Below are 13,450 nucleotides of genomic sequence, written 5' to 3' on the forward strand. Positions count from 1 at the left end.
CCCCTCGACCGGTCCTCCTCGATTCGGGCCCGCACCGACCGGATATCAAAGGCCGAGTTGTGTTCAGACAGCGGGCCCGCCGATGCCACCCGCCTCTTCACACAGCAGGCGTACGCCTTCATCGCTTGCCCCCCCGACTGTGTCGGCCCCGGTGCGATGTCGTTGACGAGGTAGTCCTCCCCCTCCCACCGGAAAACCTGTCCAAGAAGGTCCGTCGAGCCAACCAGTCGTTTAGCTAGGCCCCGCACCTCCCGTGCCTGCACCGGCCTGAGAACGCCGGTGCTGACCGCGAGCGACAGACCGATCGCCCTAAGCTCCGCCAGGACCGCCCTAGGGACCGCCTTCTCGCCCGCCGCCGCGGCCGCCCGATCCATCGCGGCCTCTCGAATTGCCTCCTCCCGTCTTCTCGCTCTGTCCTCTGTCTGCCGCCGGCACGAACCTCATCGGGCTGCCTCGTGCCCTTCCTGGCAAGATCCGCGTCGGGGCCGGCCGATCCACCGGTCGGTGCCGCCCCGGCTCGGGGTGCGCTCGCCTGTTGCGACGGCTGCCCCCCCCTCGCCGCCCCCCCGTGTCCTTGTCTCCTCTTCTCCCGGACCACAGGGGCAGCTGCACTTGGAGCACTTGGAGTGCGGTCATTACCTCACATCCAGGACCGGTCAGCTGACCAAGTACTGAGTATTTCTTTGTGGTCCGACGACGACGAGAGCAAGGCCAAAAGCAGACAGAAGCTTCACGCCGCGATGCTGCAACTCGACCAGGTTGAGACCTACCAGCTTCGATTCAAGGCGTGCGGCCACTGCATCACTCGTCCACGCGCCGCTCGCTCCCTGGCTCGCGCTGCGTCTCTGACGCCGCACGTCGGCCCTCCTTCCGCAGGTCGGCGACCGCGTCGAGTGCAACTGCGGCCGGTGGACGGCAGGGACGGTGGTCAAGCTGTTTTACACGCAGTCCACCTTCCCTGCCAACCAGTGCGCGCCCTACCAGATCCGGCTCGATGACGGCCGCCTCATCTTTGCTCCCGCCGACGAGGTGCGCCCACCCGCGCCCTGGCTGTGATATATCGCCGCCACGGGATGCTGACCGGCGTGGGAATGGGTATCGGTGTCAGGCCCGGACCCCCGCACCCCGACGCCTCCTTCCCCTCCCACAGGACCGCGTCATCCGCGCGGCGCCCGTGTCTGCGCTTGCAGACGGCTCGGGCGCCGGGGCGTTTGAGGAGGAGGAGGAGTATGAGAAGGCGGACTCGGAGAAGCTGGCCGTCACCGTCGTGACTGGCTTCCTCGGCTCCGGCAAGACCACCCTCGTCAACTACATCCTCCGCGAGCAGCACGGCAAGCGGATCTGCGTCATCGAAAACGAGTTTGGCGCCGTCAACATCGACGAGGCGCGCGGGCAGAGAGAGGGGAGGAGGAGGGCAGCCCAGGGGAGGAGGAGGCAGCCGGGCTGGGGGGAGCGGAGATCGTGGGAGCGGAGGGCGGCGCGGTGGGAGCGGCGCCTCTCTCCCCTCCCCGCACGTGACCTCGCTCGCCCAAGCCCCTCGCCCAACCCAAGCCCTCGCCCAAGCCCTCGCCCAAAAGCCCTCGCCCGACCTCGCCCAAGCCCTCGCCCAAAAGCCCTCGCCCGACCTCGCTCGCCGCTCTGCCGTTCGCAGGCCCTCGTCAAGGAGAACCTCTCCTCGGCGGAAGAGGTCATCTCGATGGACAACGGCTGCGCCTGCTGCACGGTCCGAGGCGACCTGGTGCGCGCCCTCACGCAGCTCAAGGACCGCAAGGACTCCTTCGACCTCGTCCTCCTCGAGACGACCGGCCTCGCCGACCCCGCGCCCATCCTCGCGACATTCACGCAGAACTGGACCATCAGCAACAACTACCGGATCGACGGCGTGCTCTGCCTGGTCGACTGCAAGCACATCGCCGCCCACATCAACGAGGCGAGACGCAGCCGAGACACAGCCGAGACAGCCGAGAGACAGCCGAGATAAACCGACTCGGCTGCAGCGGCCCGAGGTGCCACGACCCCACCTCTTCCTCTACCCCTGTGCCTCCGCCTCTGTGCCTCCGCCTCACCGGGCACGAGCCGCTGCCAGGTGCGGCCCGAGGGGACCTTTCCTAGACCTTTCCTAGACCTTTCCTGGACCTTTCCTGCCAGGTGCGGCCCGAGGGGACGGTCAACGAGGCGGTGCAGCAGGTCGCCTTCGCCGACCGGGTCCTTCTCAACAAGCTTGACTTGGTGGACAAGGGCGAGCTGGGCGCAGTCAAGACGCTCATCCAGGAGGTGAACGCGTTCGCCGAGCTGATCGAGTGCCAGCAGTCGCGCGTGCCCGTCGACAAGCTGATGGACATGTGCGCCCTCTCTGCTGCGCCGGGGAAGAGGCTCGAGCCCGCCGGCGCCACGCGGCCACCACTCTGTGAGTAGGAACGCCTTCTCGATGGAGCGCTTCCAGGAGGAGATCGCGGAGTACGACCTCGAGGAGGACGCTGCTGCGGAGGAGTGCACCGACGAGCAGTGCGCCCTCCCCGCCCACGGCCACGCGCAGCACGACGCGCCTCACGGCCACGACCAGCACGCCGCGCCCGCCGCCGCCGCCGCCGACCACGCGCACGCCCCCGCCGCCCACGAGCACGGGCATGCACCGAGGCCCGCCGCGCCGGCGCACGAGCACGGGCACGCGGGGGGGGTGGGGGGGGAGAGGGAGGGGGCGAGGGAGGGGGCGAGGGAGGGGCAGAAGGCGAAGAAGCGGAAGCACGACATTTCTGGCGTCGGCTCGTTTGCGCTCCAGTCGGAGCACGCGCTCGACTCGCAGCTCTTCAACCGCTTCATGGTGCAGCTGCTGCAGCGCAAGAAGGAGGACCTCTACCGCAGCAAGGGCGTGCTGTGCTTCGAGGGCGAGGGCGACGCAAAGTACATCTTCCAGGGCGTGCACGAGCAGATCCAGTTCGAGCAGTCCAACACCAAGTGGGTGGAGGGCGAGCCGCGCGTCTCCAAGGTAGTCTTCATCGGGCGCGACCTCGACAGGGAGGAGATCGAGGCCGCCTTCCGCACATGCATCGTCCACGCGCAGACAGCGCACCCGCACTGAGTTAGGATGGCGGCGCCCTCGCCGCCGCCGGGTAAACAGCCGGTTCACACTATAATTTGCGCTACGCTACAGTCTCCTCGTCCTGTGTTACCTGACACCTCAGTCTGGTCTTGTCAGTATATGTGCTATGTCGCCGCATGAAATTTGTCCATGCCGTTTGACAAGAAAGGTGATTAATCCATCGTCAATACGAAAAACAAAGCGCGAGGGTCTCTTTCTTGATCTTGTGTGTGGACTTCGGCCTTCGCGTCGAGATTGAATCGATTCCCTCAATAATATCCAACACAAAGCGTGTCTATTTCGCTTGGGCTTCGCTGTCGATTCTCGCTGCGGCCTGGCACGGCTTTGGCGGAAGCAGCTTCCCGTCGCGCACCTCCATGAACGCGTCGAAGAAAGCACCTCCCGCGAGATCGCAGAGCGCGTCGGCCGCCTCTCCCTCGCCCGCCTCGGGCATGCTGTCTGGGTGGTAGACGACCACAACGACGCTGTCGGGGCAGGCCGCGCGCAGCCTGCCCGCCACGAGCGCCTTGCTCCACGCCGAAAGGGGCGCGAAGAACTCGTCGAGCAGCAGCAGCCTCGGGCAAACGGGACGCAGCAGCACCGACCGCACCAGCTCCAGCTTGGCGCGCTGCCCGCCTACGGGACGGTTTCGAGACGGCTCCGAGACGGCTCCACCACCACCACCGCCTCGGAGCCGCGTCTCTGCCCGAGAGGGCGCCGCAGTAATCCTCGTGCTCCGCCATCAGCTCGGCAGCAAGGCTCTCCTCCTCCTCCCGCCTCCCCTCGCCGCCCTCCGTACCGCCGCCCGCCGCCGCGCCGTCGTCGCGCCGGCTCCAAAAGTGGAGCTCCGTGAGCAGTGCCGCGGCTCGCGCCGCCAGCGGAGCCAGCGAGGTGTTGCGGTGGGCGGAGGGGGCGAGCCAGCGGACGGGCTGGCAGGAGAGCGGGCAGTAGAGCCGCTGCGTCACCTGAGGAGCGAGGAAGTGTCTAGGAAGTGTCTAGGAAGTGTCTGGATCACCTGAGGGTCGCTCGACGGACGCTCTCGGGTCGCTCTCGGGCTGCTCCTGGGGCACTCTCGGACGTACTACACTCCTCGACGATGTCGTCGGCGGAGAGGCGCAGCTGCACGTCGCACTCGCCGGCCAGCGCCAGCCCGGCCGGCAGGGCCCCGCCGCGAGCGCACGAGGAGAGGAGTGCGAGGAGGCTGCTCTTGCCGCTCCCGTTTGGGCCAAACAGCGCGTAGACCGACGGGCGGAGCTCGACGCTCTCCCCGCCGCTGCCGACGACCACGCGAGAAGCGCCGCGCGTGAACTCGCACCGCACGCGCACGGTCGCTGAAGTGTCGCCGCCGTGCTCGTCACCGAAGCTGCAGCGGACTCGAGCTGCCGCCTGCGCCTCGGCGACCGCCGCGTGCAGCGCGACGAGCTCGACCGAGTTGCGGCGGACGGAAGCGAGCTGCGCCTGCGGGAAGGTTCCCAGAAGGTTCCTAGAGGGTACCCGGAGAGCTGCGGCGAGCGGAGGCGGGCTGCCTCTGCACGAGAGCGCGTGAGCAGCGTGTCGATCGAGTCCTCGATTACGCGCGAGTAGAGCCAGATCTCAGAGACTCCGACGTGGCCCGCCTGGAACGGATCAGGGCCGAGATGGCCCGAGATGAGCCGATCGTCCCAGAGACGCCAGGGGGGCGGGGTTCACACCTCGAGCAGCCAGGCGATGCCAACCTCAATCGACGGGTGAAGGACGTCCTGCCAGTAGAGCCAGCCGATCCAGTTGCGCAGCGCGTTGATCACGTGCTTGCACCGCTCCTCCGCCTGCGCCTGCAGCGCTACCTCGCCCCACCGCTCGCGCGCGAGCTCGAGCGAGCCGGCCGCCGTCAGCTGCGCCGCCTGCCGCAAAGGCGTAGGCGACGAGGCGTCTCGGAGTCTTCGCGGGTCATCTCGGCGTCCTGTCGGACTCCTCTCCAGTGATCGGGTCGTCGTGGCGTCCTCTCAAGCAAGTGACTCGCCTGCGCGAGGTCGTAGGCGACCACGCGCGCCAAGCGCGAGTCGGCGCGCTTCTCCGCCTTGCGGTGCTCCTCGAAGGCGTCGGTCAGCGCCGCGTGGAGCGCCGACTTGGCGGCGTCGAGGCCGAGGATGATCGGAAGCCCGGCGAGGGCGAGGCGCGGGTGGCGGAGGAGGACCGAGGGGAGTAGCGCCATCTTTGGGAGGGAGAAGAGCTTCCGCTCGGCGAGAGAGAAGATGGTGTGCACGCTCTCCTTGAGGGCGTCCGCGTGCGCGTCCAGCGTCAGGTCGGAGCGGGCCGTGGCGGCGAGGCTCTCTCCTAGAAGGTTCCTAGAAGGTTCCTAGAGAGTTCCTAGAGGGTTCCAGAGGGCCGTGGCGGCGAGGGCTCTCTCCGTCCGCGAGCACGAGCTGGACTGAGAGAGAGTACGTGAGCCGGTGGAGAAAGGTGCGCTCGAGGTGCGCGTTGATGGACTCCACGGCGGTCCGCTGCGCCAGGTAGGGGAGCCCGACCACGGCCATGAAGCGGAGGGCGTGCCTTCCGAAGTCAGCTGCGGATAGCTGCGGCGGGCCGCCCGCTGCACCTCCGCCGGCGAGGAGCAGCCTATCACGTCGCACAAAAAGTGATCAGAATCGCAGACTGATACTCACAAGCAGCCTCGCGAACGAGGCCGCCGGTTCTTCCGCTGCTGCGCCGCCTTGACGTACGTCACGCCCAGCTGGCCGAGGGCGAGCTGGCAGTGCAGCGTGGTGAGCGCGAGCGTCGAGAGGTGTGTCTCGAGGCTGTCGGCGCCTGAAGGAGGCTCCTAGAAGGTCCTGGAAGGTGCACAGAAGGCTCGGACAAAAATGCGTCTCGAGGTCACCCAAGACGCGGCGCGCGGACGCGTGGGCGAGGCCGACCTCCTCGACGAGGAGCAAGTGGCGCACGGCCCGCCAGACAGCGCTGCCGTGCGACGCACAGACCGCGACGGCAGCAATGCTCGCCGAAGCGGCAGCCGGGCGCTCGAGGGCCATGGCAGCGAGCGAAGCTGCGGCTGGGGCAGCGGCGATAGCTGCAGCCGCGACTGCGAGCGCGCATCCGCCCGCGAGCGTGTGCTCACTCTCGTGTGCTTTGGTCAGAGCCGCCGCCGAAAGGCCGAGCAAGCCGCCGACCAGTCGCCAGCGCCAGGGCCAGAGGATGGCGATGCTCGCGGCCTGCGCCGCGGCCACGGCCAGCAGTCGCAACCACGTCCCGCAATGGTCGGCGAAGAGGGACAGAGCGAAAGCACCCACCGCAACGCACAAAGGTGCAGTGATCGCGAGCCGCTCGCCGTCTGATGAGCGGAAGCGGCAGCGAAAGTACGAGGCCGGGAGGAAGGCGACGGCAAAATCGCATGAGAGGAAGGAGACAGTGTGCGCTAGCAGGCCGGGCGTCATGGACAGTTGACGCTGGTCTCGCCTGGTCTTTGCGAACGTGAACAGAGTCACACCAGCACCGTGGCTCGTATCCCTTCACGGCACCACACCGCCGCAAGACAGCCCGAGATTAGCTTAGCAGCGAGTGGGCATCGCCTGCCGGTCGGCTGGGCACGAGCCAAGCACTTGGGCTCCCGTCAACCGAGTCCGAGCGGCGCCTGAGGTGGGTGCCACGGCGTCTGCACGAAGGCGTGGCAGGGTGAGGATCCAGGAGTGGTGAACGCCTCCCCGTCGGGCGCGCGGCGCGCCGGATGGTCCGCCGAGGCCGCCGCCGCCCCGGCGGCGGCGATGGGGGCGGCGGGGCCGACCCGGCCGGCGTTTGTCGGCTCCACCTACAGAAGAGCAGTCACTGTGGGTCGACGATACTAACTCGGTAGTAACGCGGAGCGGTGCTGTGCGGCGCCGAGTCGTGCGCGAGGCGACCTCCTGAGGCTACCTGAGCTGGCAATGGATGCCACCAGGACGCACGGCTAGCAGGAGCCAGTCAGGCATGCCCTGCTGTGGAGCAGAGCTGGCTGGCGCACCGGCGATACTAACTCAGCGCGCCGCGAGAGGCGAATCTGGGCGACTTTGGAGGCGCAGTTCTCGAGCTTGCCGTCGACGATTGATGTCGGGTAAATTGTCACTGCCGTCCGGGATGGTCTTCTCTCAGGAGGCCGAGCGCCGTGGCCTGGCTCGGCTCGCCGCGGACGGCACGAATTTATGTATATAAGTAGAGGAACCAGTGGAGAGGACAGGGAGGGACGTGTCCGAGGGGGACGGGGGGGGGGGACGACTTTGGTGTTGGAGGGGGAACGACTTTGGTGTTGGACGGCATCAATGGAGGATGGGCGGCCTCGAACCACGGTCACGTTAGCGAGGACAGCGACGGCGTCGTTGGCTGAGCGCAGGGCGAGGGCGTCGACCGACGGGCGGCGCATCAGGAGCCCCTCGCTGGCGAGCGGCTGGCGCGGGAGGTCACGGAACGACGGGTCGAACGACGGGTCGAGCCCCCCCCTCCACTGGTCGAGGCCGCGGTCGAGACGGTGAGCGCGGCCGAGGCCCTCGCGAACGTCGCGGAGTACGGCCCGAACTACGTCCTGCCGCAGGCCGCGGAGTCTAAGACGGCGCGGCGATAACGGCTGCGCGTGGACGCGGCGGCGAGGATCGCCGGGCACGCTGTCGTCGAGACTGGCACGCACGTGGAGATCCTGGGCGAGCAGAGGTGGTGGCCGGGCACCATCACGGGGCGGGAGGAGGGTTCGGACGGCCGGCTCGTGCACGCGGTCGAGTACGACGGCTACCCCGACCAGGATTTCCGGCTCAACTTAGAGGAAGAGACGTGGAGGCGGGTGACGCTCGGCGCCGGCGGCGCGGCCCCCACCAGCGGCGAGGACAGCGACGGCGAGGGCAGCGACGAGGCTGCGGACGCGCTGCCGGCCAGCGCGACCGACAGCGGCAGCGCGGTCGCCACCAGCGACAAGGGGAGCGACGTCGAGGGGGACGGCGACGAGGCTGGGGACGCGCTGCTGACCTGCGAGCCCGCTCCGACACAGCCAAGGGAGCGGCGCAGCACGAGGGCTGGCGACGAGAGCCCGGCGGCAGCCGGGATGGCCAGCGGCGACGCCGGCGCCACGTAGGCGGCACTCGGCGGGTATGTTGGCCGGGAGGAGGCGGTCGGCGAGGCGAGCTCCGCCCCTGCGGCCCTCAACTGGCCGGGGCGGAGGAGGGTGCGGCGCTGCGCCGCCATGGAGCTGCTTCGCGCTGCTCGGCGAAACGAGGACGAGCAGCGCGAGGCGATGCTGCCCGACGACGTGCCAATGCTGCTGCCGCACGGCGCTAAGCACTCGAGGGCGCTGCGCGAGGTGCGCCGCCGTCTGCGCGAGTACTTGAGCGAGCTGGCGGAGAGGGGGCAGGTTGTGCCGATGATGCGGACGGCTCGAGGCCTCCACCCGACCGTTCGGTGGACGATCGGGTTCGGCGAGTGGCTGGCGTTGACGCGAAATCGTGAGTCGAAGGCCAGCCGCTGGCTCGCTGCTGAGCAGGCTTCGGCGCGAGGGGAGGAGGCTGTTGTGCGCGCCGGCCGGGGGGCAGGCACCGTGCAGGTGATGCTCGACAACATGGTGAACCACGTCTGGCGCGAGGTGTGGCCGGCGATGCCGGCGGACGACAAGCACTACTGGTTTCGTGTGAATAAGCACGTGATGGGTTGTTCGACGGTGGCGGCGGCGGCATGCACCAGATGGCGGCGATGGTCGGGGAGGCGGAGGGGCGCGCAGCGCAGCTGGCCAGCGCGGCGTCGGGCGCGGGCGAGGAGGCGCAGCAGGCGGCGCGCGACAAGTCGAGAGCGGCCGGGAGCAAGCGCACGATGGGGGAGCTGCGCGCGGCGACGACACACCCGTGCACGAAGCAGCTCCTCTACCAGGTGGGCCGTCGATGGCGAGAGCCTCGCGCTGGACTCGCCGACAGCCACGTGGCGCATGGCGCTGGTCGGGCTCGATCTCGCGTCTCGGGGAGCGTCGCGCCACTGCAACGCATAGTCCAGGGCCTCACCGTGATTGTCGAACTCCGTCCTCACCGTTTGTGCCGCTGCCGAGGGGGCGCGCCGTGCATGGCGGGTGCAGCCCTCTGTGCTTTTGGCCGCGCGCAGCCGGCGCCCCTGAGCACCTCGACGGTCGGTCATAATCATGTGTGGCCGGATGTGCGCGCGGGGTTTCGGGGCGGCGGTGTGACAGTCTCCCGGTCCGCGCTGCGGCGTCCCGCCGTCAACCCACCGTCATCCATGTGGACTGTGGTCTGTGGCTCTCAACCTGTGCGCGTCGGTGTGACTGGGTGTGTGTGGACTTTGTGGAACGCGCTGCTGTGGGGGCTGCATGCGCTCAAATCGAAAATTGGCCGTGAAGAAACCACACGTGCTGCTTTTGGGTTAAATAATTAATAATGTGTGTGTTAATACACAAGATCAAAGAATAACGTGTAGTCCACAGTGCTCCCACAACGAGAATAATGCACAATTAGGAGAGAGAAGGCCATCCCGCAGATCGCGCGCCCCAGGGGGGTCATGTCCATGTTCGAGACATGAGGGATCGAATCCGAAGGCTAGCGGCAAGCGGGGCGGCGGGGCGGCGAACAATTCAACAAAAGGCGGCTATGGTTGGGGGCAAGTCAGCGCTCCCCCCGGATGGCACCGACGGCAGCATCGGGATGTGTCGGTGTCGGTAAGTTCCATGCAAGCCCACCTGCGGTGGTGGCGGCGGGCCGGCCCGTTGACAACCCCAACGAGCAAATCGGGAGATGGAGGCGAGAAGTCAGCATCAGCATCCCCACCTGGAAGCCTGCTCTCGAGGAGCTGCTTGCTTGGTTGTGCTCGCGTTGCGACAGCGGCTCACTTGCCCGCCTTGGCCATGAACGCCGCGACGGCGAGGCTGGCGGCCACCTCTCCGAGGACGGCCACGGCGCCCTCTCCGATCGAGTCGACGTCGCCGGCGGCGAGGACAAGGGCGTTGGCGACAGCTCGCGTCCAAGGCGCGTCGATGGTGAGCGCGGCGAGCCACGCTGGGTTGGAGGCGGCGAGGACGCCATCGGCGATAACTGTCCCATCGGCCGTGACGGCGTTGATGATGCGCGCCTTGCTCTTGGTGATGCGCTGGATGGTGCCCGTGGACAGGGTCGAACCCACCTTGGCCTCGCCGGCAGCAACGAGCTTGCCGTCGACAAAAACGCCGTGATCGGCCGTCATCGAGACGGCGCGGCCGCCGGTGTGGAAGGTGAGCATCTCGGAGATGATGTCGTTGGCCTTGTGCTGGACGGCGATCACTCGCGTCATTCCGTCGCGCCCGAGGACGTAGTCACCGACGGCCAGGTTGGCCATGAGCTCGTCCTGGCACTCGGCCTCTGGCGACGCGAAGCGGCACACAGTCGTGGACTCCTTGGCGAAGCAGGAGGAGTCGCCACCGCCACCGCCACCGCCGCCGCCGCCGCCACCGCCACCGCCACCGCCGCCACCGCCACCGCTGCAGTCTCCTCCATCGTAATTGCAAGCCGCGTTGTTACAGACGGCATCGCACTCTCCGTCGCCTGGCCAGTTTGAGTAGCATCCCGTGGAGCAGGTTCCGCTGCAGTCTCCTCCATCGTAATTGCAAGCCGCGTTGTTACAGACGGCGTCGCACTCTCCGTCGCCTGGCCAGCTTGAGTAGCATCCGGAAGAGCAGGTTCCGGAGCTCGACCCCGAAGAGCACGTGATCTCGACTCCATCATAGGTGTAAACATCGCACGCAAGGAAGTCGCAATTGTCCGCACACAAGCAGTAATATCCATCGGACCACAACCTGCATTCGCAAGAGCCAAGCGGGCAGCCGTCATATCGTGGGCTGGCGAGCAAGTCGGTGGCGTTTTGCTCGCGGAAGGCCTTGGAGATGGTGGTGATGCCGGGCGAATCCGGGTGGAGCGTTTTCGCGTGGGTCACCTCGTTGCAGACTGCGATCAGCAGGACGCGGGTCACGAAGGTCATCATGAGTCCTGTTCGCGAGCATCGGCGTCAGCTGCTGTGCGGTACGCGTGCGCCGCGCGTCTATCCTACCTGACATGCAGGAAAGGCCGGTCTGAACCTTTGCGGTGCGCTGTCAGTCTCAGAGAGGGACGCATGCGTGAGGGTGGTGGTTGTTTTCGAAGCAGTCGAAAGAGAGAGGAAGTTGGGAGAGAGTACGGCCACACGAGTGAGCGATGCGTCACCTTACTCGGACTGCCCCCCTGTGCTGTACCAGATGTGCAGGAGGCGGCGGCGTCTGGCGACAGCTTCGGGTGTGGCTGCTTGGTTGTGGGAGAGAAGGGAGACAGGGTGGACACACAGTGGAGTGGCGGCTGTGTGCGAGCGCAGAGGCAGTATGGCGGTGGCGGCGCCGCTGGCGGGGAAGGCGTGTTACCTTGCACACTCCTCAATCAAGTTGGTTGGTTGGGACGATCCTTTCTCAAAGGACTAGAGTTGGGCCCTTGAAGGGCCCCGCCCCCAATGGGGGCGGGGTTGAATCAATGGGCTAGCGCTGGTGTGGCGTTGACATGAGCACGAAGTTGCTAATATGGGTAGACGAACAAAAAGTAGGGAATTGCGACTCGCCGCTTTCCTCCCGCTGTGATTCTGTGTGAGCTCTGTGTCTTGATTTGCCAACAATACACCTAAAAACAAAAAGAGGATTGAATTCGTCCAACCCCTGCCTAGACTAGTACAGCTAAAGAGTACGCGGAGACCTCCGAGCTCCGTGTGTGGGGGCCCGTGAACATCTTTAGCTTGTGAGCCAGGAAAAGGGTTTGAATTCGTCCACGTAAGGCTTCGCCTGGGGACTGGTTGGGGTGGCCTCAGGCATCTCCAAGGGAGTCGCAGCGGTGCCCCATAAGCATCTTTTAGCGATTGTCGAACCTCGAAGTGCGTTCGTTTGAGAAGAAAGGCACAACGGTACTATCGGCACGGTACTATCGGGCCGCACCCGGGGCCACCGGTGTCGGGTCACCAGTACTAAACAAAAATTCGACACTTTGAGGGGTGAGAGCATGCATTCTTGTGGCATATCATGTCACATAAGGTCAAGCTTGACCGCAGAAGCATCAAGAAGCGGATACTCCAGCTCGACTGTGCTCTGTGCCAGCAACGCTGCCTCCGCGGCCCGTGGCGTGCACCAGAGAGAGAGAGAGAGGTCGAGTCCGCGTGGCTCAGGCCGGCCAGAAGGTGTGTGGCGACGGCACCGTGGCAGGAGTGCGGAGAAGAGCTCGCCGAACGCGAGCAGCGGAAGGCCGAAGTGTGCCAGCGCAAGAGCCTCGCGAACGGGTGCAGAAGGAGCTCGCCGTGACACGATGCCGGGCGGTGGTGGTGCTCTGGCGGCTGTGCACAGTGGGAAACGTCAGGCTGCAACAGGGCAGCACGATGGTCGTGCCCCGCTGCAGCCTGGCCTGACATGCACAGGGCGAACAGAGACGGGACTATCGCCTGGCGCTCGTCTGGGCAAACTTTGACCGCCGCCCGGCTCGCCACGAGCACGCAGCGACAAAATGATGACCGTGTCGAAGTTGAGGCTGGTCGAGAGGAAGAGGCTGCCGTGCGAGCCGGCAACTGGCTGGCTCGGCGTGGACAGCCGGCGGCGACTTTTCGCCGAAGAGCGTGCCTGCCGAAGAGCGAGTCTGACTCAAAGTGCACGGAGTGGGCGCCGCCGACCGTCGGGAGGAGTCCGATGGGTGCCAGGACGATCCAGAGAGCGATGAAGGCGCAAATTGCGCCGCCGAAAGTGGCGGTAGAGGCCAGGCCGTGCGCGTGGGCCGGTCGGGCCACTTCCGGGGCGAGCGATCGAGGGCCGCGGGGCTCGCCCCGTCGGCCGAGCGGTGCGAACGGCCGGTCGCCCGCTTCGGGTTGGACCCGCCGGGCGGTCCGGCGGCGGATTGCATGGCCGGGCGGGCCTCCGGGAGGCAGCCGGGGCTGCGACAGGGGCAGGGCAGAAAATCCCATTCGGAGAGCGTGTAGCGCGACCCGGTTGCTACTTTCAATGATAGGGAAAGGTCGGTTGGGAATTTGCGCGTGTCATTTTCTATTTTGCACAACACTGTGTTCGTGCCAGTGCGCGCCAGTCCCGTGCCCAGTGTTGTGCGAGGGAGTTTTGTTGCAAGATTCTATTTTGCAGGCAGCAGAAAAGTCGTCCTCGGACAGAGGCCGGCCAAGGAAGAAGCGGCGGCGAAGGCCGCGGCGGCGAAGCAGGAGGCGGCGGCCAAAGCCAAGGAGCGAAGGCTGCGGCTAAGGCGGCGGCTGCCAGGAAGGAGAGGGTGGCGGAGTCCCAGGAGAGGCTTCGCGCTGCGGGGAGATTCTGAATGAAGTGGTTCGTCTCATCGGCCGGGTGCTCACGACAATTTGTTATAGTACAGAATTTTAGCCCTCCTGTCGCATCTTGGTGAGCCGCAATTCTCAGTT

At 66.6% G+C, this 13,450-nt stretch overlaps 5 protein-coding genes across 5 annotated transcripts; 3 read left to right on the forward strand and 2 right to left on the reverse strand.

Moving 5' to 3' along the window:
- Positions 1-994: 994 nt before the first annotated feature.
- On the forward strand, positions 995-3,079 carry EMIHUDRAFT_74134 (hypothetical protein; the record flags this gene model as incomplete). The annotated part of the gene is made up of 5 exons (XM_005776817.1): positions 995-1,369; positions 1,652-1,894; positions 2,113-2,342; positions 2,416-2,505; positions 2,704-3,079. The coding sequence occupies 5 exons, from the start codon at positions 995-997 to the stop codon at positions 3,077-3,079; spliced, it is 1,314 nt and encodes a 437-aa protein (XP_005776874.1).
- Positions 3,080-3,340: 261 nt separating this feature from the next.
- On the reverse strand, positions 3,341-6,487 carry EMIHUDRAFT_469316 (hypothetical protein; the record flags this gene model as incomplete). The annotated part of the gene is made up of 8 exons (XM_005776818.1): positions 3,341-3,715; positions 3,786-4,044; positions 4,205-4,537; positions 4,771-4,959; positions 5,100-5,392; positions 5,655-5,674; positions 5,722-5,863; positions 5,934-6,487. Coding segments are annotated over 8 exons (2,131 nt in total), but the record flags the coding sequence as incomplete, so codon positions are not given.
- Positions 6,488-8,303: 1,816 nt separating this feature from the next.
- On the forward strand, positions 8,304-9,044 carry EMIHUDRAFT_238493 (hypothetical protein; the record flags this gene model as incomplete). The annotated part of the gene is made up of 3 exons (XM_005776819.1): positions 8,304-8,723; positions 8,747-8,844; positions 8,930-9,044. 3 exons carry the CDS (start codon positions 8,304-8,306, stop codon positions 9,042-9,044), a joined length of 633 nt encoding a protein of 210 aa, XP_005776876.1.
- Positions 9,045-9,889: 845 nt separating this feature from the next.
- Positions 9,890-11,017, reverse strand: EMIHUDRAFT_115902 (hypothetical protein; the record flags this gene model as incomplete). The annotated part of the gene is made up of 1 exon (XM_005776820.1): positions 9,890-11,017. The coding sequence occupies one exon, from the start codon at positions 11,015-11,017 to the stop codon at positions 9,890-9,892; it is 1,128 nt and encodes a 375-aa protein (XP_005776877.1).
- Positions 11,018-11,986: 969 nt separating this feature from the next.
- EMIHUDRAFT_367674 (hypothetical protein) lies at positions 11,987-12,987 on the forward strand (the record flags this gene model as incomplete). The annotated part of the gene is made up of 1 exon (XM_005776821.1): positions 11,987-12,987. A coding segment is annotated over one exon (380 nt), but the record flags the coding sequence as incomplete, so codon positions are not given.
- Between the last annotated feature and the right edge of the window lie 463 nt (positions 12,988-13,450).

Source organism: Emiliania huxleyi (genome assembly GCF_000372725.1).
Source record: "Emiliania huxleyi CCMP1516 unplaced genomic scaffold EMIHUscaffold_271, whole genome shotgun sequence".
Taxonomy (NCBI): domain Eukaryota; phylum Haptophyta; order Isochrysidales; family Noelaerhabdaceae; genus Emiliania; species Emiliania huxleyi.